Source organism: Brachypodium distachyon, chromosome 4 (assembly GCF_000005505.3).
Source record: "Brachypodium distachyon strain Bd21 chromosome 4, Brachypodium_distachyon_v3.0, whole genome shotgun sequence".
NCBI classification, from domain to species: domain Eukaryota; kingdom Viridiplantae; phylum Streptophyta; class Magnoliopsida; order Poales; family Poaceae; genus Brachypodium; species Brachypodium distachyon.
Genome location: NC_016134.3, coordinates 31,453,941 through 31,472,988, shown reverse-complemented (window position 1 = coordinate 31,472,988; position 19,048 = coordinate 31,453,941). Strand labels below are relative to the sequence as shown.

Sequence of the window (19,048 nt, the reverse complement as noted above, 5' to 3'; positions counted from 1 at the left end):
TCAGTCACAGTAACAGAATGCTGAGCGTGCAGAGAATAATTCTTGTGGAATTTTGAAGCACACACAGACGACACAGTAGCTAGCTAGGATTTTCTTTTCGAGAATGATTCTTTTTTTCCTTTTCTTGAGAGAATGCAGTAGGTTTATTTTGGTTTGGCATATCTGCTCTTGCTTCTGTGGCCATCGGGTCTTAATAAGAAGCCTCTAGTTTTCCATTCTTGTTCGTATAGATACTGCTCCTTCTTCTTTCAGATGACGTACTCTGAAAGGGAGGGAACGGCATTTTTGTCCTCCTCTGCCATATATCGATCCAGCTCTGAAAGGAACCCCGTCAAGTTGTTAGGAAATTAATAAATATCATAATATGTCCACGTAAGGTCGGAAGATTGTGCTTCATGTTCGTCAGCTCCTACGTCATTCACTGCTCGATCTCATCTCTGAATAATTTTAAGTCCCACAAGAAACGAATCCAACCACTCTATTTATTAGATCTAGCTAGTAGAATGCAAGGGATGGACGGCCGTCCTTCTTCCAAGGGATGGACGGCTATCAATCTTCTTCATGCTCTAATCTACGCTTAATAAATTAACATGCATGAGATCATCAAATTAAGCTTCTTCCAATGACAGTGGTTGGCAGAGATTTGGCAGTCAGCATCATGAAAGTAATAATTAGTACTGCATGACTACAAGATTATGAGTTCCATATGCACGTCAGATCGATGATCAGCAACTAAGAGTCTTAAGACAAGATATAACTAACTAATCTAGCTTAATTAACCGATGCGTTGAAGGCGCGCGATGGATGTTTAATAAGTTTGACATAGGACAAAACCAATTAATCTTATATTAGCTAGGAACGGAGGGAGTGCATGTGTATGATCAGGACAAGAATTCAAACATTTGTTTGCACTTTGCAGCTAGCTCATGCATAATCAGTACACTAGTCTGAATAAGAAAATTGCTGTGCCAGTAGTTACTCTGATCATCACATCACTCCCATTGTTCTTATTATTTTTCTCATTACTTACTCCCTGATCACATCTACTGGCCAGTATTGTGTACACTCTCTTCTTAATTTTTCACACTCCAATTAATCTTCATAAATTTTATCACACAGATATATGAACGCGGAGCGCTAATTAACTTGAAGAGAATTGTTGTGGCACGGCTAGAAATGGCTTGAATGTCCAGACCAGCTGCACAAGCTCCACAACAGCCAAAAGGAAGAACACCATCTGATCACCTACACAGTTAGAAATAAGAAATAAGATGTGTTATATATAGTGCTAATTAATTTCAACCGCGCCCCGGCTCAAGAATATACAGACGAACTTGTGCAGATCAAGTATACAGTTCGTTCAATTTTAATTAATGAATTTACCTGGGAAGAAGAACGCATGTTGCCGTCTCTGTGCCCACGAAAACCTGCATTATATATACCATGAAACAAAATTCCAGCCTCCAAAAGAAACCATGCCGCTATGAATATGACAAAGTAATTAGCACCATAGTAAATTTTATTTACTTACACAATGCCAGCTCCTGCTGGAGCGAATGCTTTGAAGAAGGACATTAAAGTGGTGGCTAATCCATTCGCAGTTGCTCTTTGATTTTGAGTCTGTTGGGTACAACGCATAGAAACAATTAAATTGATGTGTAGGAAATTAATCCCAATTTGCTCTAAAGTAGTAAATGAAATAAGAATGTGAACAGGGAAACATACCACAGAATTATTCTGAAGAATGAAACTACTTGTAAAGACGGTACTCTGGTAAGCATACATGTAAAAGTGGACAAATCTTAGTAAGAATATTGGCTACAAAATTGTTGTGGCGCATTAATTAATCTTGTTAAACAAAGCAGCAACTACGACAGCAATGTACTTGTTAGAATTAGAAAACATTTTGTTATTTCAGTGCAAAGATAAACATAAGAAATGTGGATCTTGGATATCCACCAATGTTAACACATGCATAAAAACTTAGGATGAATCTGAAGGTGCTCACCACGAAATTATTCTTAAGAATTGAGGCAATGGTTACTGCTATTTGTGACCAAGGTCTTGAGAGATATGTGATAGGTGCGTAGGTAAGAATAAGCACCATAGATAGACTCTGCAAAATTAATCAGATACTGCTGTTGAACTGCTTTGAAGTAAAAGTGAAATCTTAATCGAAGATCACGAAATTTGAACTCACCGTCGCAATGCGAGAAGCTTTGATTGGTCCGACAACTCCCAGGATACGAGGGTAAATAAATATTTGGTATGCGAAAATGCTAGCACCTTTACATGAACGTATGAATTAAACCATTAGGGCTAACTTGTGTTGTGATATGGAACTAATTAGAAAATGTTGATGTAAGGATTCCTTGTAAATTTTAGCCGTGGTAACATTTGCCATATCATAAATAGTGAGGCCACACATGCAAAATTGCATATACCATATTTTTCTTGCTAAGTATCATTGCCAAACCAGCCAGACAACACATGCATATATATGTGTGGCCTCTCCATGCATACTCTCAAGCAAAAAACAAACAAACACATAATTCTGTTGCCAAATCTAGTGTGCTCTTTAATTTCTCTAGAAAGTAGCATATGTCTGTCAACTCAAACAGGGTGCCAGATGATACAATAAGGAGAGGATCAAAGTAGTGATACACATAGCAAGGGTTCTGCAGATCAGTAGTATATATAGAAGAATTATCGATCCACACCTGAAATGGCAAGAACTTGACCAACATCCTCAGTTGAGAAACTTAGGCCACCATACTTTCTGTCACTTTCAGCCCATAGAGAGAATATCTATCATGTGAACCAAAACATCACAGGTAAGGTGAGATAGAGTAGCTCAGTTTTCCTTTTAAGTGCAAAGTTTTGTGATCGGCCTAAAGGTAGCTCTTATGGTTTGTATATGTATAGTATAATTTTTACCTCTGTATAAGCCATATCCTCAAAGGACATGATACAGAAGAGAATAATAGATGACATCAGTGGCCAATTCTTAAATAAGTTTTGATCTGTAGTTGCACTAGTACCATGCTCATTAAGCTCTTCTGGGTCAGACAAATGAGAAATAGAAGATTCACTCGTTTGATCTCCCATTTTGTCTGCTTTGTGGTTATGCAACGTCTCCTGAAAGATATTTTTGTTCAGTTAAGTTATAAGCTAAAGGGAGCATAAAGTGTATTGTGAACCTCTATCATCAATATTGATCAAAACCTTGCCGTAATTTTTTTTATTGATTTTGAAGGAGGAAAATTAATATGTACCTAATGTGACCATAAGCACATAAATGAGTGTACATCATGTTGTTTTTATATCAGTGGAAAAAATCGATGGTTAACTGCACATACCGGGAGCCAAATGCAGCTTATAAGAATCACAAAGCAGAAGAACGATATACACAAAGAAGGTAAGAAATACGGGAACCTACAAAATTATTTCAGTGTCCTAGTTAGAAATAAGTTGAAGGAAGTTGTGCTATGTGATAAAGCTCAATTCACAGTAACACAATATACCTTCCAAATAACGAGTGAGTCGGAAATAACATTGGATATTTTTCTGTTGGCTGCAAAATATGAGAAAATTATCACAATAACATAAATGTAACGAAGATAACACGATTACATCACTATAGTTTTCAGGTACTTGTGCAAGATATCCACCAATCGTTGGTCCAATAATCAGACCTATTGCCCATGATGTGCTAACCTAATCACACAGAAAATTAAATGTTAAAATTGAAATTTTAGCATTTGAGTATAGTGAGGAATAAGGTTTGGTATAATTTTTTTTTTGTAATTTACAAGCGACAATGCAATAGCCTGGTGCTCTGGTCGACAAATTTCAATAGCATAAGCCTGCAAAGATAGATGTTCAAGTCAATAACCATAACATGTTTGAATACCAAACGAAACTTTGGATCACTCAACCAACATACCCTTATGGGGCCTATCAAACCATTTAAAGAACCGATAAGAAATCGTGTAGATATTGCCATCCAGTAGTTCACACTTAGTCCGAACAATGTATTGAATAAAAGCCTGAGATATTATCAATAATATTATATATAAAGGCATGAATTAGGGATATGTCACAGGGGCAATAAAATTATGCAAACATAGAATAGGAGTGCTAACGCAGAGAAAATTCCGAACACGATAACTGGCTTTCTCCCAATACGATCTGCTATCACTCCCCAACCAGTGGAGGTTAAAGCTCTACCAAGCATGTAGGCGGCACCTAAAAGAATTAAGAGAAAGCCATATTGATCATTATTTCTAGAGGTGTGAGTACACACAAATCTTGTCATTATCTTGTAATGATAATATTGGAATTAAGATTTCTAATAATTTTGAAGGTTCTTACCTACAAAACCAGCATAAAATCCAATGTCTTCCACCGTTTTTGCAATATGAAAGTCCCTTATCTGTTTTGAGAAGAGATCCACACTATGTATGGTTATAGAAAATGTTTTGAGAATGGATTTTTTTTCTTAGTTGATGCAAACGTACCATGAAGTATAAGAAGGGGAATAGTGATGATATCGACAAACCTAGAGTGACAAAATAACAAATAATTAGAAGCACATCTTTTAACCTCAATACTCAAAAACATAAGATTGAACATAAGTAAACCAACATAGCTGTAAATTAACATGGATGTTTTAAAACCAAAACAGCTGAAAATTAAATACTCTGCTTCATTTCACATCACGTTTGGCCATAACATCTCAAAAGTTTTACTTTTAGCCCCAAAACTATTTAACACCAAAAGTAAGAGAAAGGCAGATTCACAATAAGTATATACATGAGACGAGGATGATGATCCAGATGTGGAAGAACTCCCTGTAAGGGACGCCGGCGTTCAGCGCCTTCCGACGATCCACGGCGCACCCCGGGCAACCCTCACGGTACGCCGCCGCCGCCTTCTCTTCCGTCTCCAGCAACGGCGCCGCTGCCTCGTCACCGGCGGCGGCCATCGCGACAGTGATCAAGGCTAGGCTATCTCTCACTGGCTCGTCTCCACTCTGCCTGTACGTGCAGCTTTAGTACAATAATGCAAAGCTGAGGTATTATGCAAGTATGCGATCGATGCGTGGCATCTTATGAGTCACCTGCTCCTTCTGGATCTTCATGTTTACACATGTCTGATTTTGCTTTGCATTGATGCAGTCTGTGATGGAACCGTATTAATTAGCTTGTCGAGAGATATGGACGTCTATGTATGAATGTCTTTAGTTGCTGTTTTCTCCTTGGCGGGGGAAAGGGAACTTCATTAATCAAGACGAAAGGGTTGGTATATTTTGTTTCATTCAGTTCATGGAAAGAAATTGGTCAGAAGAAAATCATAATCCGACTTTCAAAATTGCAATGTTTATTCATATTTCATCTGATGTGAACTCTAGGAATTACATATAGATCCCGGAGTTAGAATTTCAGAAATTTATTGTCTATGAATTCAGAATTTCATATGGGCTTTTGTCAAATTTTAACTCCCAAATTTACACCTCGCGTTTTCGTGTAAATTTTTGCGACTGAACTTGTAGGACATTAAATTCATATTTTAGATAAAACAAGTTTCTGTCGTTGCACACGTGGTACAACAAGAGGAGTTCGAAACCAGGTCTCTACATCCAACACCGAATCCTCCAGCTCCAAAATATAGACCAGCATAAATACATAACCCATGAGAGAAAAATATTTTTCTGTTGTTAAAACAACACACAAGATTTCTGCACAATCACATAGCTCAGCATAAAGCTGCCGCTTCCACAAGGGTTACATTTCTGAAATTTTTACTAACTGTTTCAGTTCTGAGACATAAGCATGCCTCTCTTATTTTTGCACTAGCCCCTTTCTTCCTCCTCTTGATTAGACAGCATCCAAACGTTCGCTCTCTTAAAACAGAGAGGCAGAGACCGAATGCTCTGTACTTCAATCTCTAGATAATTTCCCCCCTTTATTAGAACAACTGTCTCATACAAGTTTGAATTGCAAAGTTAACAAAAAGGTAGCAAATTTTGAAATTTTTTGTTCCCCCCTTTTTCTAGAATAAAGTGCCTCATATGAAATTTGAATCCGAAAGTTGACAACAAGAAAGTAGCAAAATTTGAAGAAACAAAAATGCTCCATGGGCCACACGGCCCACACGAAGCCCACCACCAATCGTTGGCTTTCTCCTTCGCCTCTCTCGAAAAGAAAGGAGAGTGGTGATGGCGGCGGCCGGCGAGGCGTCCCGTCCGCCGCGTAATGGCAGCAGCGGAGCGCGGCAGAGGTGGCTCGCCGACGTCACCCGCTGGCGCCTCTCCGCCGAGCAGTTCCAGGCCGCGGCCGGGGCCGCCGCACCACCGCGCCGCCATCCACAGGTACACTCCGGCCAATTCATCTTTCTTCCTTGCACAGATCTACGAGCGCGGTGTATAGTATACTAATTAAACAGTACTCCGTACTATGCAAAGCATGAGTGCTTGCTAATTAATCTGAACAGAATTGTTGTGGCACGGCTAGAAACGGCTTGAATGTCCAGACCAGCTGCACAAGCTCCACGATAGCCAGAAGGAAGAACACCATCTGATCGCCTACATAGATGTAACCCAAAAGGCGAAAAAAATGTTAACAAAATAAGGAGTTAATTTACTTTGATCTGCATTGATCTCACCGTTCAAAATACGACTTGTGCTAATCAATTTCAACCGCCCTGGCTCAAGAAACAAAACTGTGCAGATCAAGTATGTAGTTTGTTAAGTTTTAATTAATTTACCTGGAAAGAATAGAGCATGTTGGCGTTTCTGTGCCCATGAAAACCTGCATCATACACCATGTAATTATCAATTATTTGTATCAACTATTAAACTCAACGCACTTTGATCGAACACTAGTATGAGCATACTTTGAATGCTATATAAAGGCTGAAGGATATAGCTAGTACAAGGGACTAAAATAGACATGCTATTTACTCGTAGAATTAGTGTCCCGTATTTTACATTAAGTAAATAAATACAATGTTCACTGTTTCATTACTATCACATTTGTATTTGTTGTTTAAAACTAATTAAGGATGACAGATATGATTTTTTTTCCTTCACAAAATTTGAGCCCCCTTCCTTAATAAACACTAAGAAGAAATCATGCAACTACGAACATCACAAAGCAGATCAATTCAAGCTTCTATTTGTAGTATGTGCATTTAGTAGCAGTTAATTTTTTTTACTTACACAATGCCAGCTCCGGCTGGAGCGAATGTTTTGAAAAGGGACATTAAAGTGGTGGCTAATCCATTTGCGGTTGCTCTTTGATGTTGAGTCTGTTGGTACAGCATACAGAAACAACTTAATTAATCAAGGAAATCCCAATTTGCTCTAAAGTGGAGTAGTAAATAAAAGAATGCGAACATGGAAACATACCACAGAATTATTCTGAAGAATGAAACTACATGTGACAACAGTAACCTGGGAAGCATGTAAAAAGCGGACAATCTTAGTAAGAAGCGACTACAAAATTGTTGTGACATATTAATCTTTGTTAATAAAATCAGCAACTGCAAAAAGCAATGTGGTTGTTCAAATTGGAAAACATTTTGTTATTTCAGTGAAGAGATAAACAGAAGAAATGTGTATCTTGGATATCCACCAATGTCTATACATGCATAAAAACTTAGGATGGATTCGAAGGTGCTTACGACGAAATTGTTCTTAAGAATCGAGGCAATGCTCACTGCTATTTGTGACCAAGGTCTTGAGAGATGCGTGATAGGTGCGTAAGTAAGAAGAAGCATCATAGATAGACTCTGCAAAATTGATCAAAATTGATCTGTTCGACTGTTTTGAAGTAAAAGTAAACTCTTAATGGAAAATCATGATGACTTGAACTCACTGTGGCAATGCGAGAAGTATTGATTGGTCCAAGGACACCCACAATACGAGGGTAAATAAAAGTTTGGTATACCAGAATACTAGCACCTATAGATGAACAGATGAAATCGTTAGGGCTAACTAGTGCTGCGATACGGAATTAGAAGATGTTGATGTAAAGCAAGTTCTTATAAATATTAGTCAAGATTACATTTTTCCATATCATATCATAGTGAGGCCACTTAGGTCTCTCCAGCAACATGTGTATACTAAATCTTTTTCTTGTTAAATGCAAATTCTCCAAAAACAATCCAGACAACACATAAGTATCTTGGGAACTCGATCGATGCAAGGTGTCAAGCAAAAACAAAACACACGCAATTCTGTTGCCAAATCTAGTGTGCTCTTAAATTTCTCTAGTGTAGTAGCATATGTCAACTCAAACAGGGTGACATATGATACAATAAGGAATATGAAATGGACCAAAGTAGTGATACATAGCAAGGGTTCTGCAGATCAGTAGTGTATATAGAAGAAATATCCACACCTGAAATGGCAAGAACTTGACCAACATCCTCAGTTGAGAAACTTAGGCCGCCATACTTTCTGTCACTTTCAGCCCATAGAGAGAATATCTATTATGTGATCCAAAACATCATATAAGGGGATGGAAGCTCAATTTTCTTTTCTTTCAAGTGCAAACTTTTGTGATTGTCAGAAAGTAGACAGCCTAAAGGTCAATTATTTGATATTTTCCCCCTCATATGTGTACAAAAGCATGATCTATCTGAAATGATTAACCTCACCAGTGTAAAAAAATGAACTACTAAGATATATATTGAGAACAACATATGGAGCTGATTAAATCACAGTTAAATTACACAAATAAAAACTATGTATATAAATATTATTGGTTTCCCTTAATCCAATGGAGTATGGACTATTTGGAAAGTTTGTCTGACTTATGCAACCCAAAAGTATAGTTGCCTTTTGGTTTCTGCTTGCTACATCAATTATTATCTATCAAATAAACAATCTGGCTATTTAATGGCGCATGTAATGACACATGTGTTTTGCTGAGTTTATTCAAAGCTGGATTAGGACATATTTTTCATTCAAAAGCATCCACATATCTTGAAACCAACAACAGAAATCTTATGGTTTGTATATCTATAGTAAAATCTTACCTCTGTATAAGCCATATCTTCAAAGGACACGATACAGAAGAGAATAATAGATGACATCAATGGCCAATTCTTAAATAAGTTTTTATCTGTAGTTGCACTAGTACCATGCTCATTAAGCTCCTCTGGATCAGAAAAATGAGCAATAGAAGATTCACTTGCTTGATCTCCCTTTTTGTCTGCTTTGTGGTTATGCAACGTCTCCTGAAAGATTATTTTCAGTTAAGTCATCATGAGCTAAAGGGAACATAAAGTATATTGTGAACCTCTATCATTAATGTTATTATACTGGGGCAACCGATTAGGACACAATTAATTGAGGTTGTCAAAAGAATCAAACAGAGGCATGCATTGTTCAATTCTTTCTAAGCACAAATTCAACAGTTAAAAAGGTTGTCTTCATCTAGAGTAGCAAAATTCTTTCTAAGCACTTAAAAAGGTATATATATTGATTAATTCATGCTATAAATTAAAAATGTGCCTGATGTGACCATAACCACATATATTAATGTTTTTCGCAAAAAACAAAACACATATATTAGTGTACATCATGTTGCTTTTATATAAATATTGTTGGTTAACTGCACATACCGGGAGCCAAATGCAGCTTATAAGAACAGCAAAGCAGAAGACTGATATACACAAACAAGGTAAGAAATATGGGAACCTACAAAATTATTTCATTAGTCTCCCAGTTAGTAATAAGTTGAAGGGAGTTTGTGCTATGTGGTACAACTGAGTTTATAGTAACATAATACCTTCCAAATAACGAGTAAGTCGGAAATAACTTCGGATATTTTTCTGTTGGCTACATAATATGAGAAAAATATCACAAACAGCATAAATGTGACAAAGATAACACAAGTCCATTACTATAGTTTTCAGGTACCTGTGCAAGATATCCACCAATTGTTGGTCCAACAATCAGACCTATTGCCCATGATGTGCTAACCTAATCACATAGAAATACTGAATGTTAAAAATTAAATTTTAGCATTTCAATATTAGTGAGAAATGTTTGGTATAAAAATTATAATTTACAAGTGACAATGCAATAGCTTGGTGCTCTGGTCGACAAATTTCAATAGCATAAGCCTGCAGAGATAGATATTCAAGTCAATAACCATAACATGTTCAAATACCAAACAGAACTTTGGGTCACTCAACCAACATACTCTTATGGGGCCAAGTAAACCATTTAAAGAACCAATAAGAAATCGTGTAGATATTGCCATCCAGTAATTCACACTTAGTCCGAACAATGTATTGAATAGAAGCCTGAGATATTATATCAATGTATACACCAAGGCATGAATTAGGGATATGTCATAAAATAGTGAACTCATGCAAACATAGAATAGGGGTACTGACGCAGAGAAAATTCCGAACACGATAACAGGCTTTCGACCAATACGATCTGCTATCATCCCCCAAGCAGTGGAGGTTAAAGCTCTACCGAGCATATAGGAGGCACCTAAAAGAATTGAGAGAAGGCCATATTGATCATTATTTCTAGAGGAGTGAGTGCATACAAAAAGCTTGTAATTATTTGTAATGACACTTTTGGAACTAAGAATTCTAATAATTTTGTAGGTTCTTACCCACAAACCCAGCATAAAATCCAATGTCTTCGACCGTTTTTGCAATATGAAAGTCCCTTATCTGTTTTGAGAAGAGAATCGCACTATTTTGAGAGATTATGTATGGTTATGGACTTGTGGGAAAATGTTGGGTCAACATGGTTGTTTTCTATATATTAGATACAAACGTACCATGAAGTATAAGAAGGGGAACAGCAGTGATATTGGCAAACCTAGAATGTCAAGGACAAAGAATTAGAAACACATCTTTGGCCTTAATTAGTACTCAAAACATAAGGTGCCACATAAATAAAATGCAACCAACATAAATGTAAATTAACATGGATGTTCTAAAAACGAAAACAGCTCAAAATTAAATACTCTGCTTCTGAATTGCATCAATTAGTAATTAGTAGCTTGATCCATAAGTACTTACATGAGACGAGGATGATGATCCAGATGTGGAAGAACTCCTTGTAGGGGACACCGGCGTTGGCCGCCTTCCGACGATCCACGGCGCACCCCGGGCAACCCTCGTGGTACGCCGCCACCTTCTCCTCTGTCTCCAGCAACGGCGCCGCCGCCGCTACCTCCCCACTGCCGCCGGCCATCGCGACGATGTATTGCTAGTTTTCTACCCACAGCTAGCTAGCTGCAGGCCTGCAGTGAAGGCTAGCCAAGCTCTCACTGTCTCAGCTCCACTCTGCAGCTACCACAATTTATTAACTGAAGCGAGTTGCTCGATCGACCACTGTAGCCTGTAGGTACACAGGAAATTAATAATGCAAAACGTTGATCGAGATATGCAACTAAACTAATCCCCTGCATGCGTGGCATCCTATGAATCCCTCGTGTCCTTTTTGTAGACAATTATTACTTACTCCTTCTGGATCTTGATGTTTACATGTCCGCTTTTGTTTTATAGAGATTTATTTTGTTCTGGAATCTTGGCTTGTCAAGAGATGGAGACGTGTATGCATGTATTCAGCTCTTGTTTTCTCTTTGGCGGGGAGAAAGGGAATTTCATTAATCAAGATGAAAATTTTAGTTTAGAAAGTAATACTCCGTAGCAAAAAATTTGGAGAAAAAAACTGTTTAATGGGCCACACGAAGCTCACCAATCGTTTGCTTCTTCTCCTTCGCTCTCTCTTTAAAAAAAGGGGAGTGGTGACGGCGGCGGCCGGCCGAGGCCGGCGAGGCGTGTCTCGTCCGGCGTCTCCAAGTCCAAGCGCACAGCAGCAGCGGGAGTCGTCGTCCTATGGCGGGGGAGCACCTCAGCGGCGCGCGGCGGAGGTGGCTCGTCGACGTCGCCCGCTGGCGCCCCTCCCCCGCGCAGTTCCAGGCTGCGGCCGCGCTCCTGCCGCCACACCACCGCGCCGCCATTGACAGGTATGCTCTCCGGCCAATTCATCTTCTTCCCTGCACTCCTCGCCCGACCAATTTTATTCCGCCTTGCTCCATCGATTCAATCCATTGGCCATTGCTCCTGCTAGATTGGGCAAGTTCTTTTCCTTTTGGCCCCGTTGAGGTTGGGTTGAGTTCGAATTAAACACTTCGAATATGCCCTTGAGAGATTGGTTGATCTTATGGGGAGCTTAACCCGTCTCACTAGTGCAGGTTTGTCAAGGAGGAAGACAGGAAACGGGCGCTCGTGAGCCAGCTGCTCCAGTACTCGCTTGTGCACCATGTTCTTGGCATCCCGTTCCACCAAATAGACATATGCCGCACAGTCGAAGGGAAACCGTATCTGGTACTACACTTTGTTCAATTCCATCCTTACATGGCAAATGAAATGACCATTTGTTAGGCCGATTGAGTTATATTCACCTCTTGTTGTCTTGCAGCAGAATAGAACTCTGAACTTCAGAAACTTCAACTTCAACACGTCGCATCAGGGTGAATACGTCGGCATAGCGTCTGAGCTGCTTTGCCTTGTTGGCCTTGATATCGTGTGCATCTCTAAGCCTCAGGGAGAAACCGCCTTGGAGTTCATCAACAACTTCGCGTCTTACCTTACAGACCATGAGTGGAACTGTGTCGTCTGCGATAACAGTCCCGATGAGATGTTAACAGAGTTCTACAGGTAAATTTTCTGCGGAGGAATTTGTTTGACAATAAACGTATGCAGAATTGTCGTTTTAGCATATCATCTTGCAGTCTGTACTCTGTAGTAGGCTTTGTTTTTTCGAGAATGGTTAGTACGCTCTGTTATTTAGAAGAAATGTGGGGTAGCGATTATTTTAAAATATTTGCGTGCTTTTGATGATCTAGGGAGTAACTTAAAATTTGATATGGCAAAGTATGATGCTTCTTTTTTAGGTACTGGTGTCTCAAAGAAGCATTTGTTAAAGCTATAGGCGCTGGGGTTGGATTTGGCTTGCAGCGCTTGGAATTCCATCATGTTCACTGGGTTAACATCTCTGTCCACATTGATGGTGTAGAGTCTAGCAACTGGAGATTCTGGCTTTTCAAGCTTGACGAAGTGCATTTGGTATTTGTGGATTATCCATATCATTTACTTCACAATCCACATAAACAGGAAGCTAATTCAGAATTGATATGGAAAATTTAAATCTGTTTCGCGAAGTTCTTTGCAAAGCCTAGAAAATTAATTTCTCCTTCCAATTTCGGTCTTGTCACATGTTATTGACTTAACATTATAAATGAAACCACAGGCATCCATAGCAAGAGGGCATCCGGAGGATGCTGTAAACAGCTACAAGAGAACATTGTCCAATTTGGTCATTGAGGAGCGAGAATTTCATGATGCACTGGAGATGCCAGAAGGAGCTTTCATTCTACAGACAGTGGAACAGCTTACACAGTTACTACAAGATTAGGTGACCAGTGCAGTAAAACTGTAAAATTTTACTCTACTGTAGTGCAGATATAAGCTTCAGGTTTTAGATTTTGCAGTCATATACTACTGCTAGATTAATCGAGAAATGACATATTTGCAAGAAAATGGCAAATTCGTGGTTTAAGTCAAGAGATTATATGTATTTTCTGGAAACTAGGTGAATGCCTACTGAATATAACTGAATCTTTTAATTGGGACAAGGGATGCATGATTTATGCCCTATGGTTTTGCAAAGAAAGGTCTCGTGTGAGTTTTGGGAGAATATTGTGTGGATTAGTCTCTGCCCCTCATGAGTTTAGTTCTGCAATATCTATAAAAGCTTTTGAGCAAGTAGAGAAGCCAGTGGCTGAACTATGGACTATGGTGAATGGTACATACATCTTTCTGAAAAATAAAACACCATTGTTAAATAGAAATAAGTAATAACCGAATGGAGTCAACTGCAAGAGATTCTAGAGACGACATATGTACCAGAAAATGGGAAATGACTGGATTAAATCAAGAAATAAAATATTTGCTGTGAACTAGAAAAGTGAATAAATCCTTAGAAAAGAAAGAAAGAAAGATGGCATTTGCTGAACTCTGCAATGATTGTGCATGGTATGCATCTTTCTGAAGAAACCTTTATGAAACAGAAATAACAGAATGGAGCCACCCAACTGAAAGAGATTCTAGAAGATATTTCTCTGGATGATGATGATGACTAAAAATCTGTAACACAATGGAAACATTAATTCCTTCTCTTTTTTTCCATTTCCAATAACATGATATACCAAGAACAAAACTCACCAAAAAAAGAGACGAAACGATTATTATACTGTACATGCAATGGAAAACAGAGCAAAATAAATAAATAAAATTGTCGCCCAGCCAGCAAGTGAGCAAAGCAATTAAGCAAGAATGCTATATCTGCCTTTCCCGCGCCCGCCATTCCCTCCCAACCTTCCAAACTCCAAATCCACAAAAAAAAAAAATCCTCTTTTCCTCGACAAGAAACAAACAAAGCATCCAAACCAAAGCGCAAAATTCTCCACCCATGCAGGAAGCCTGCGTGGCCGGAGACAGCCATGGGCCAATGCTGCTCCAAGGGCGCCGCCGCCGCCGCTGCCGCCGACGACCCGGCCGCCGCCCCTCCTCCTCCTCCTGCAGCATCGGCCCCACGAGTGGAGCCCACCGCGTCCTCCTCCTCAGCCTCCAACCGCGGCGGCGCATCGAAGGCGGCGCCGCCATCGTCCTCGGCTCCGGTGGGCGAGGTCCTGGGCCGGCCCATGGAGGACGTGCGGGCCACCTACAGCATCGGCAAGGAGCTGGGCCGCGGCCAGTTCGGCGTGACCCACCTCTGCACCCACCGGACCTCCGGCGAGAAGCTGGCCTGCAAGACCATCGCCAAGCGGAAGCTCTCCACCAGAGAAGACCTCGAGGACGTCCGGCGGGAGGTCCAGATCATGTACCACCTGTCCGGGCAGCCCAACATCGTGGACCTCCGCGGCGCCTACGAGGACAAGCACAGCGTCCACCTGGTCATGGAGCTCTGCGCCGGCGGCGAGCTCTTCGACCGGATCATCGCCAGGGGCCACTACACGGAGCGCGCCGCCGCATCGCTCCTCCGCGCCATCGTCGGCATCGTCCACACCTGCCACTGCATGGGGGTCATGCACCGGGACCTCAAGCCCGAGAACTTCCTCCTGCTAGGGAAAGCCGACGACGCGCCGCTAAAGGCCACCGACTTCGGCCTCTCCGTCTTCTTCAAGGAAGGCGAGGTGTTCCGGGACATTGTCGGCAGCGCATACTACATCGCGCCGGAGGTGCTCAAAAGGCGGTACGGGCCCGAGGCTGATATATGGAGCATTGGTGTCATGCTATACATCTTCCTTGCCGGCGTGCCGCCTTTTTGGGCGGAGAATGAGAATGCGATTTTCACCGCTGTTTTGCGGGGGCACGTCGACTTCTCCGGCGATCCGTGGCCCGCCATCTCTGCTGGTGCGAAGGATCTTGTCAAGAAGATGCTCAATATTAACCCCAAGGAGAGGCTCACTGCATTTCAAGTCCTCAGTAAGCTCTGCTGATCACCTCTAATTAATTAAGCTAGACATATGGATCCCCTCTTGTTAATTAATTCATTGTTTAAGGAGATGGGACTGAAGTGTCTGTGGATTTGAGCTTGGCAGATCATCCGTGGATCAAAGAAGACGGTGACGCGCCCGACACGCCGCTCGACAACGTGGTCCTCAACAGGCTCAAGCAGTTCAGGGCCATGAACCAGTTCAAGAAGGCTGCGCTGAGGGTCATAGCCGGGTGCTTATCCGAGGAGGAGATCAAGGGGCTCAAGGAGATGTTCAAGAACATCGACAAGGACAACAGCGGCACCATCACGCTCGAAGAGCTCAAGAACGGCCTCGCCAAGCAGGGCACCAAGCTGTCCGATAATGAGATCGAGCAACTCATGGAAGCTGTGAGAGTCCTTCATTATCTTCAAAGAACTATGAAGGTTAAATTTTTAAGATGAAATCATCTTCATCAAAACTCATTTTCTGCTGCAAATTATCTCCAGGCCGATGCGGACGGCAACGGGTTGATCGACTACGAGGAGTTCGTCACCGCCACGGTGCACATGAACAAGATGGACAGAGAGGAGCACCTCTACACCGCGTTCCAGTACTTTGACAAGGATAATAGTGGGTAAGTTCACCACCAGGATCAAGGAAAATGTCAATATCTGAATTTTGCATTGATTGATGTAGAGGCCAGGGGGTTTTCCTCCTTTTCGAAAAACAAAATCTGAATTTTGCAACTTTAGATATTCTCCGGGGAATGAATGTTTTGTTACATACATTTCTCAGGTTCATCACGAGAGACGAGCTCGAGCAAGCCTTGAAAGAGAAAGGTTTGTACGACGCCCAAGAGATCAAGGAGGTCATCTCCGAAGCTGACACTGACAATGTAAGGAACAAACAACTATAGATTGAGTTGCAATCTGATGCATAAGACTTTGACTGTAGAAACATAGGATCAAATAAAGATAACTGATAACCAGTTTTCCAGTTGATGATGAATGATTTACTTCTTGCATCCAAAGAAACTGAAGATGCTTTTGCACATGTAGGACGGGAGGATAGACTATTCAGAGTTCGTGGCGATGATGAGGAAAGGAACAGGCACCGCCGAGCCAACGAACCCGAAGAAGAGGAGAGATCTAGTCCTATAGTGAAACAGGCAGTGTAGCTCAAACAAGCAGATGTACAGATGTAGTCTGTACAATGGAATCCTCTCTGCAGATGCTTCTCAGCTAGAGCTCAAAATTCAGTATAACCTACTTGCTGGTTGCTGGGAACAAACTCATCGGCAAGTATCTCCCTTTCTGCGCAATTTACTCATCTTGTACACTTACTTCAGATGTTGGTGGTGTGCGTCGGAGATTACCGGTACATTCGTGATGATGCAAGCCTCTGCTGCTGTTGCCAAGGGAGAAGAATCATAGAGGAAATTCAAGATACATGAAGATGGCTGGTCTTCACCAAAAATTTGAAGACTACGTATAATATATAGTGAGGCCAGATGATTCAACTTATGTTACAACAGATCTGAACCAAATAGATGATTCGATTTACTTATGTAACAGCCAGATGAATACAAGAAGCTGAGAAACCATAACAGTGTAGTTTCAAGAAACGATTTCAACATATCTAGTGTTACTGGGTTTGTCATTACAAGGAGCTGATGCATTTTGAGAGAGCATCTCGCAACAAGATCTAATGATCACCGACACTGAAAAGCATCACCATCGCTTCCTCATCAATCTTTCACCATCAAACTGAAATGAAGAATCCAGGGCGTGATAGAGTAATGAGGTAAGCACATACCTGCACAAATCAAAATAATATACAGTGTGAGTTGAAAGCGAGGACGCCACTCATTAAAAGTGCATCTCAAGTTCGTAACAAATTAGCGGAATCTCCCAGTTCCCCAAGACTAAATGGTATGCAAGGAAAATGAGCACTTTTAAGAAAAAGGTACATCTATATGCCAAATATATACCATCATGGTCTAGTTACTTAACCAGACAGCATCATAGGATGAGTATGGAGAAACACAGGAATGCGAAAAGCATGCTATTTTTTTCGAAAGTGGGGAAGCATTTATTTACCTAGTAAAAAATTTATTTCGCAGTTCCTAGAGAACTCTTGACCTGAAGCTCTTCACGTTCCCTTTGACGGCGTTCTCTCTGCAAATTCAGACAAGTTACACAACACAAATCACAAACAAGATTCAAAATTGAATCCAGTATATTGAGATCCCAGTACTCACTAGTCAGAGCAAATCTTTGGTTTTTGGAAGGGCAGGGTAAAAAGACATGTCGTAACAAGGTTCTATCGTGGAACATTTACAGCTGCAGAGATTTTATCGGTCGAATAGAATTTGCCGCAATGCAACTGGGCAAAGAACTCGTCGATTATAACCCTTAGGGGCCATCAGCGTATGCTTGGTTCGTCGATATGCAACCACGAAAGAAGGAGCTGGCAACTTATCTATCTCCACCCTCCTACCCAGACATTTCCACAAACAGCTACTGTGCACGTCTACAACCAGGGGGGGCGAAAAAACAGAACAAGGAGATCCAAAAGAAACAAACACCGGTCCTCGCAATCAGGAGCTACATCATCGCGGTTGGGTGTGTCTCGAACCAACGACTTGCCGGAGGTGGAGAAGAAGGCGGGTTGTGGCCTGTGGGTAGCCGTACGTACCCTGCGGTCCCAGTAGGGGTGGAAACAGACGAAGTCGTAGACAGGGGTGATGGTGTTGAGGAGGAGGAGGTTGACTCCCATGAACGCCAGAAGCCCCGTCATCGGCCGCGCCCGGTGCGGCATCTCCTCCTTCTCCCGATTCTCCTCCCCGCCGCCGCCGGCGAGAGAGCTCTCTTCCGCCAGCAACGATGGGGGCGACGCGAGAAAGAAAGAGAGAGAGAGACTTAACGCTTACAAGTGGGACCCAATCGGATAAATAGAGAGACTAACGCTTACAGGTGGGACCCGATCGGATAAACCGTCGTCTATTTCTTCATTTTTCTTTTTTCTCTAGCCAGGGATGAGGAAATTCAACATCGTCTGAGAGTTGACCAATCACAAGTCTTGATCAAAGTCTCACTGGTCTCTAATTGTTGGTCCAAATTGAATCTCGGTTTGTATGCACAGATTATTGTGAAATAGAGGGGTAACTTGGTAAATGTACCTCCCGACCGATTGGGCCATCGGCTCGACCCGCACGTAACGGCTCTCTCTCTCTTCTACACTACTCGCCCAACCCCGGCTACTCCTTCCAATGGCTTATCTTTCTTCTGAGTCCTCACCTCTTCCTCCTTTTCCACTCGATGCGGACCGGAGAGTTTGTGCCATGGAGCTTCCTCCTCTTCCCCCATCTCCACCATAGAAGAGCTCGGATGACTTTGCAGAGCTCCAATTCACAGCATCGAGCTCGAAAAAGGCATCGGGACTAAGAGAGAGTGTGTCTGTGGTCGTCTAATCCGTCTCCAAGGAGACTCTTGCGAGTCGGATCCATAGCCTGTGGGGCC

General features: G+C 41.4%; 5 protein-coding genes across 11 annotated transcripts; 2 read left to right on the top strand and 3 right to left on the bottom strand.

The window, feature by feature from the left end:
* Positions 1 to 27: 27 nt before the first annotated feature.
* LOC100839753 (protein ZINC INDUCED FACILITATOR-LIKE 1) lies at positions 28 to 5,249 on the bottom strand. Of its 5 annotated transcripts, XM_024463179.1 has the most exons (18): positions 5,123 to 5,249; positions 4,816 to 5,039; positions 4,521 to 4,561; positions 4,375 to 4,435; positions 4,146 to 4,248; positions 3,947 to 4,049; positions 3,813 to 3,866; positions 3,655 to 3,717; positions 3,525 to 3,574; positions 3,360 to 3,435; positions 2,938 to 3,138; positions 2,721 to 2,808; positions 2,201 to 2,286; positions 2,009 to 2,116; positions 1,726 to 1,770; positions 1,532 to 1,620; positions 1,384 to 1,427; positions 831 to 1,245 (listed from the first exon to the last, which is right to left on the bottom strand). In XM_024463179.1, the coding sequence occupies exons 2-18, from the start codon at positions 4,985 to 4,987 to the stop codon at positions 1,142 to 1,144; spliced, it is 1,488 nt and encodes a 495-aa protein (XP_024318947.1). In that variant the 5' UTR covers positions 4,988 to 5,039; positions 5,123 to 5,249; the 3' UTR covers positions 831 to 1,141. The 5 variants fall into 5 exon arrangements, with proteins under 5 accessions (XP_024318948.1, XP_024318947.1, XP_014757748.1 ...); XM_024463180.1 differs by lacking the exons at positions 831 to 1,245; positions 5,123 to 5,249 and adding an exon at positions 28 to 316 and having other exon boundaries at positions 4,816 to 5,111; XM_014902262.2 differs by lacking the exon at positions 5,123 to 5,249 and having other exon boundaries at positions 4,164 to 4,248; positions 4,816 to 5,110.
* Positions 5,250 to 5,741: 492 nt separating this feature from the next.
* LOC100833111 (protein ZINC INDUCED FACILITATOR-LIKE 1) lies at positions 5,742 to 11,451 on the bottom strand. Of its 2 annotated transcripts, XM_003576300.4 has the most exons (17): positions 11,059 to 11,444; positions 10,815 to 10,855; positions 10,644 to 10,704; positions 10,414 to 10,516; positions 10,218 to 10,320; positions 10,084 to 10,137; positions 9,932 to 9,994; positions 9,801 to 9,850; positions 9,634 to 9,709; positions 9,046 to 9,246; positions 8,406 to 8,493; positions 7,881 to 7,966; positions 7,687 to 7,794; positions 7,412 to 7,456; positions 7,223 to 7,311; positions 6,769 to 6,812; positions 5,742 to 6,586 (listed from the first exon to the last, which is right to left on the bottom strand). In XM_003576300.4, the coding sequence occupies exons 1-17, from the start codon at positions 11,231 to 11,233 to the stop codon at positions 6,483 to 6,485; spliced, it is 1,491 nt and encodes a 496-aa protein (XP_003576348.1). In that variant the 5' UTR covers positions 11,234 to 11,444; the 3' UTR covers positions 5,742 to 6,482. The 2 variants fall into 2 exon arrangements, with proteins under 2 accessions (XP_003576348.1, XP_010237965.1); XM_010239663.3 differs by lacking the exons at positions 9,634 to 9,709; positions 9,801 to 9,850 and having other exon boundaries at positions 11,059 to 11,451.
* A 229-nt stretch (positions 11,452 to 11,680) lies between these two features.
* On the top strand, positions 11,681 to 13,702 carry LOC100832801 (L-aminoadipate-semialdehyde dehydrogenase-phosphopantetheinyl transferase). 2 transcript variants are annotated; one of them, XM_010239662.3, is made up of 5 exons: positions 11,681 to 12,011; positions 12,240 to 12,372; positions 12,470 to 12,705; positions 12,942 to 13,113; positions 13,298 to 13,702. In XM_010239662.3, exons 1-5 carry the CDS (start codon positions 11,881 to 11,883, stop codon positions 13,460 to 13,462), a joined length of 837 nt encoding a protein of 278 aa, XP_010237964.1. In that variant the 5' UTR covers positions 11,681 to 11,880; the 3' UTR covers positions 13,463 to 13,702. The 2 variants fall into 2 exon arrangements, with proteins under 2 accessions (XP_010237964.1, XP_003576347.1); XM_003576299.4 differs by having other exon boundaries at positions 11,706 to 12,011; positions 12,467 to 12,705.
* A 132-nt stretch (positions 13,703 to 13,834) lies between these two features.
* Positions 13,835 to 17,186, top strand: LOC100832489 (calcium-dependent protein kinase 25). Its single transcript, XM_003576298.4, has 5 exons — positions 13,835 to 15,534; positions 15,651 to 15,934; positions 16,034 to 16,161; positions 16,323 to 16,422; positions 16,586 to 17,186. Exons 1-5 carry the CDS (start codon positions 14,550 to 14,552, stop codon positions 16,685 to 16,687), a joined length of 1,599 nt encoding a protein of 532 aa, XP_003576346.1. The 5' UTR covers positions 13,835 to 14,549; the 3' UTR covers positions 16,688 to 17,186.
* LOC100841171 lies at positions 17,004 to 18,457 on the bottom strand. The gene is made up of 3 exons (XM_003577835.4): positions 18,225 to 18,457; positions 17,627 to 17,704; positions 17,004 to 17,342 (listed from the first exon to the last, which is right to left on the bottom strand). Exons 1-2 carry the CDS (start codon positions 18,345 to 18,347, stop codon positions 17,639 to 17,641), a joined length of 189 nt encoding a protein of 62 aa, XP_003577883.1. The 5' UTR covers positions 18,348 to 18,457; the 3' UTR covers positions 17,004 to 17,342; positions 17,627 to 17,638.
* Between the last annotated feature and the right edge of the window lie 591 nt (positions 18,458 to 19,048).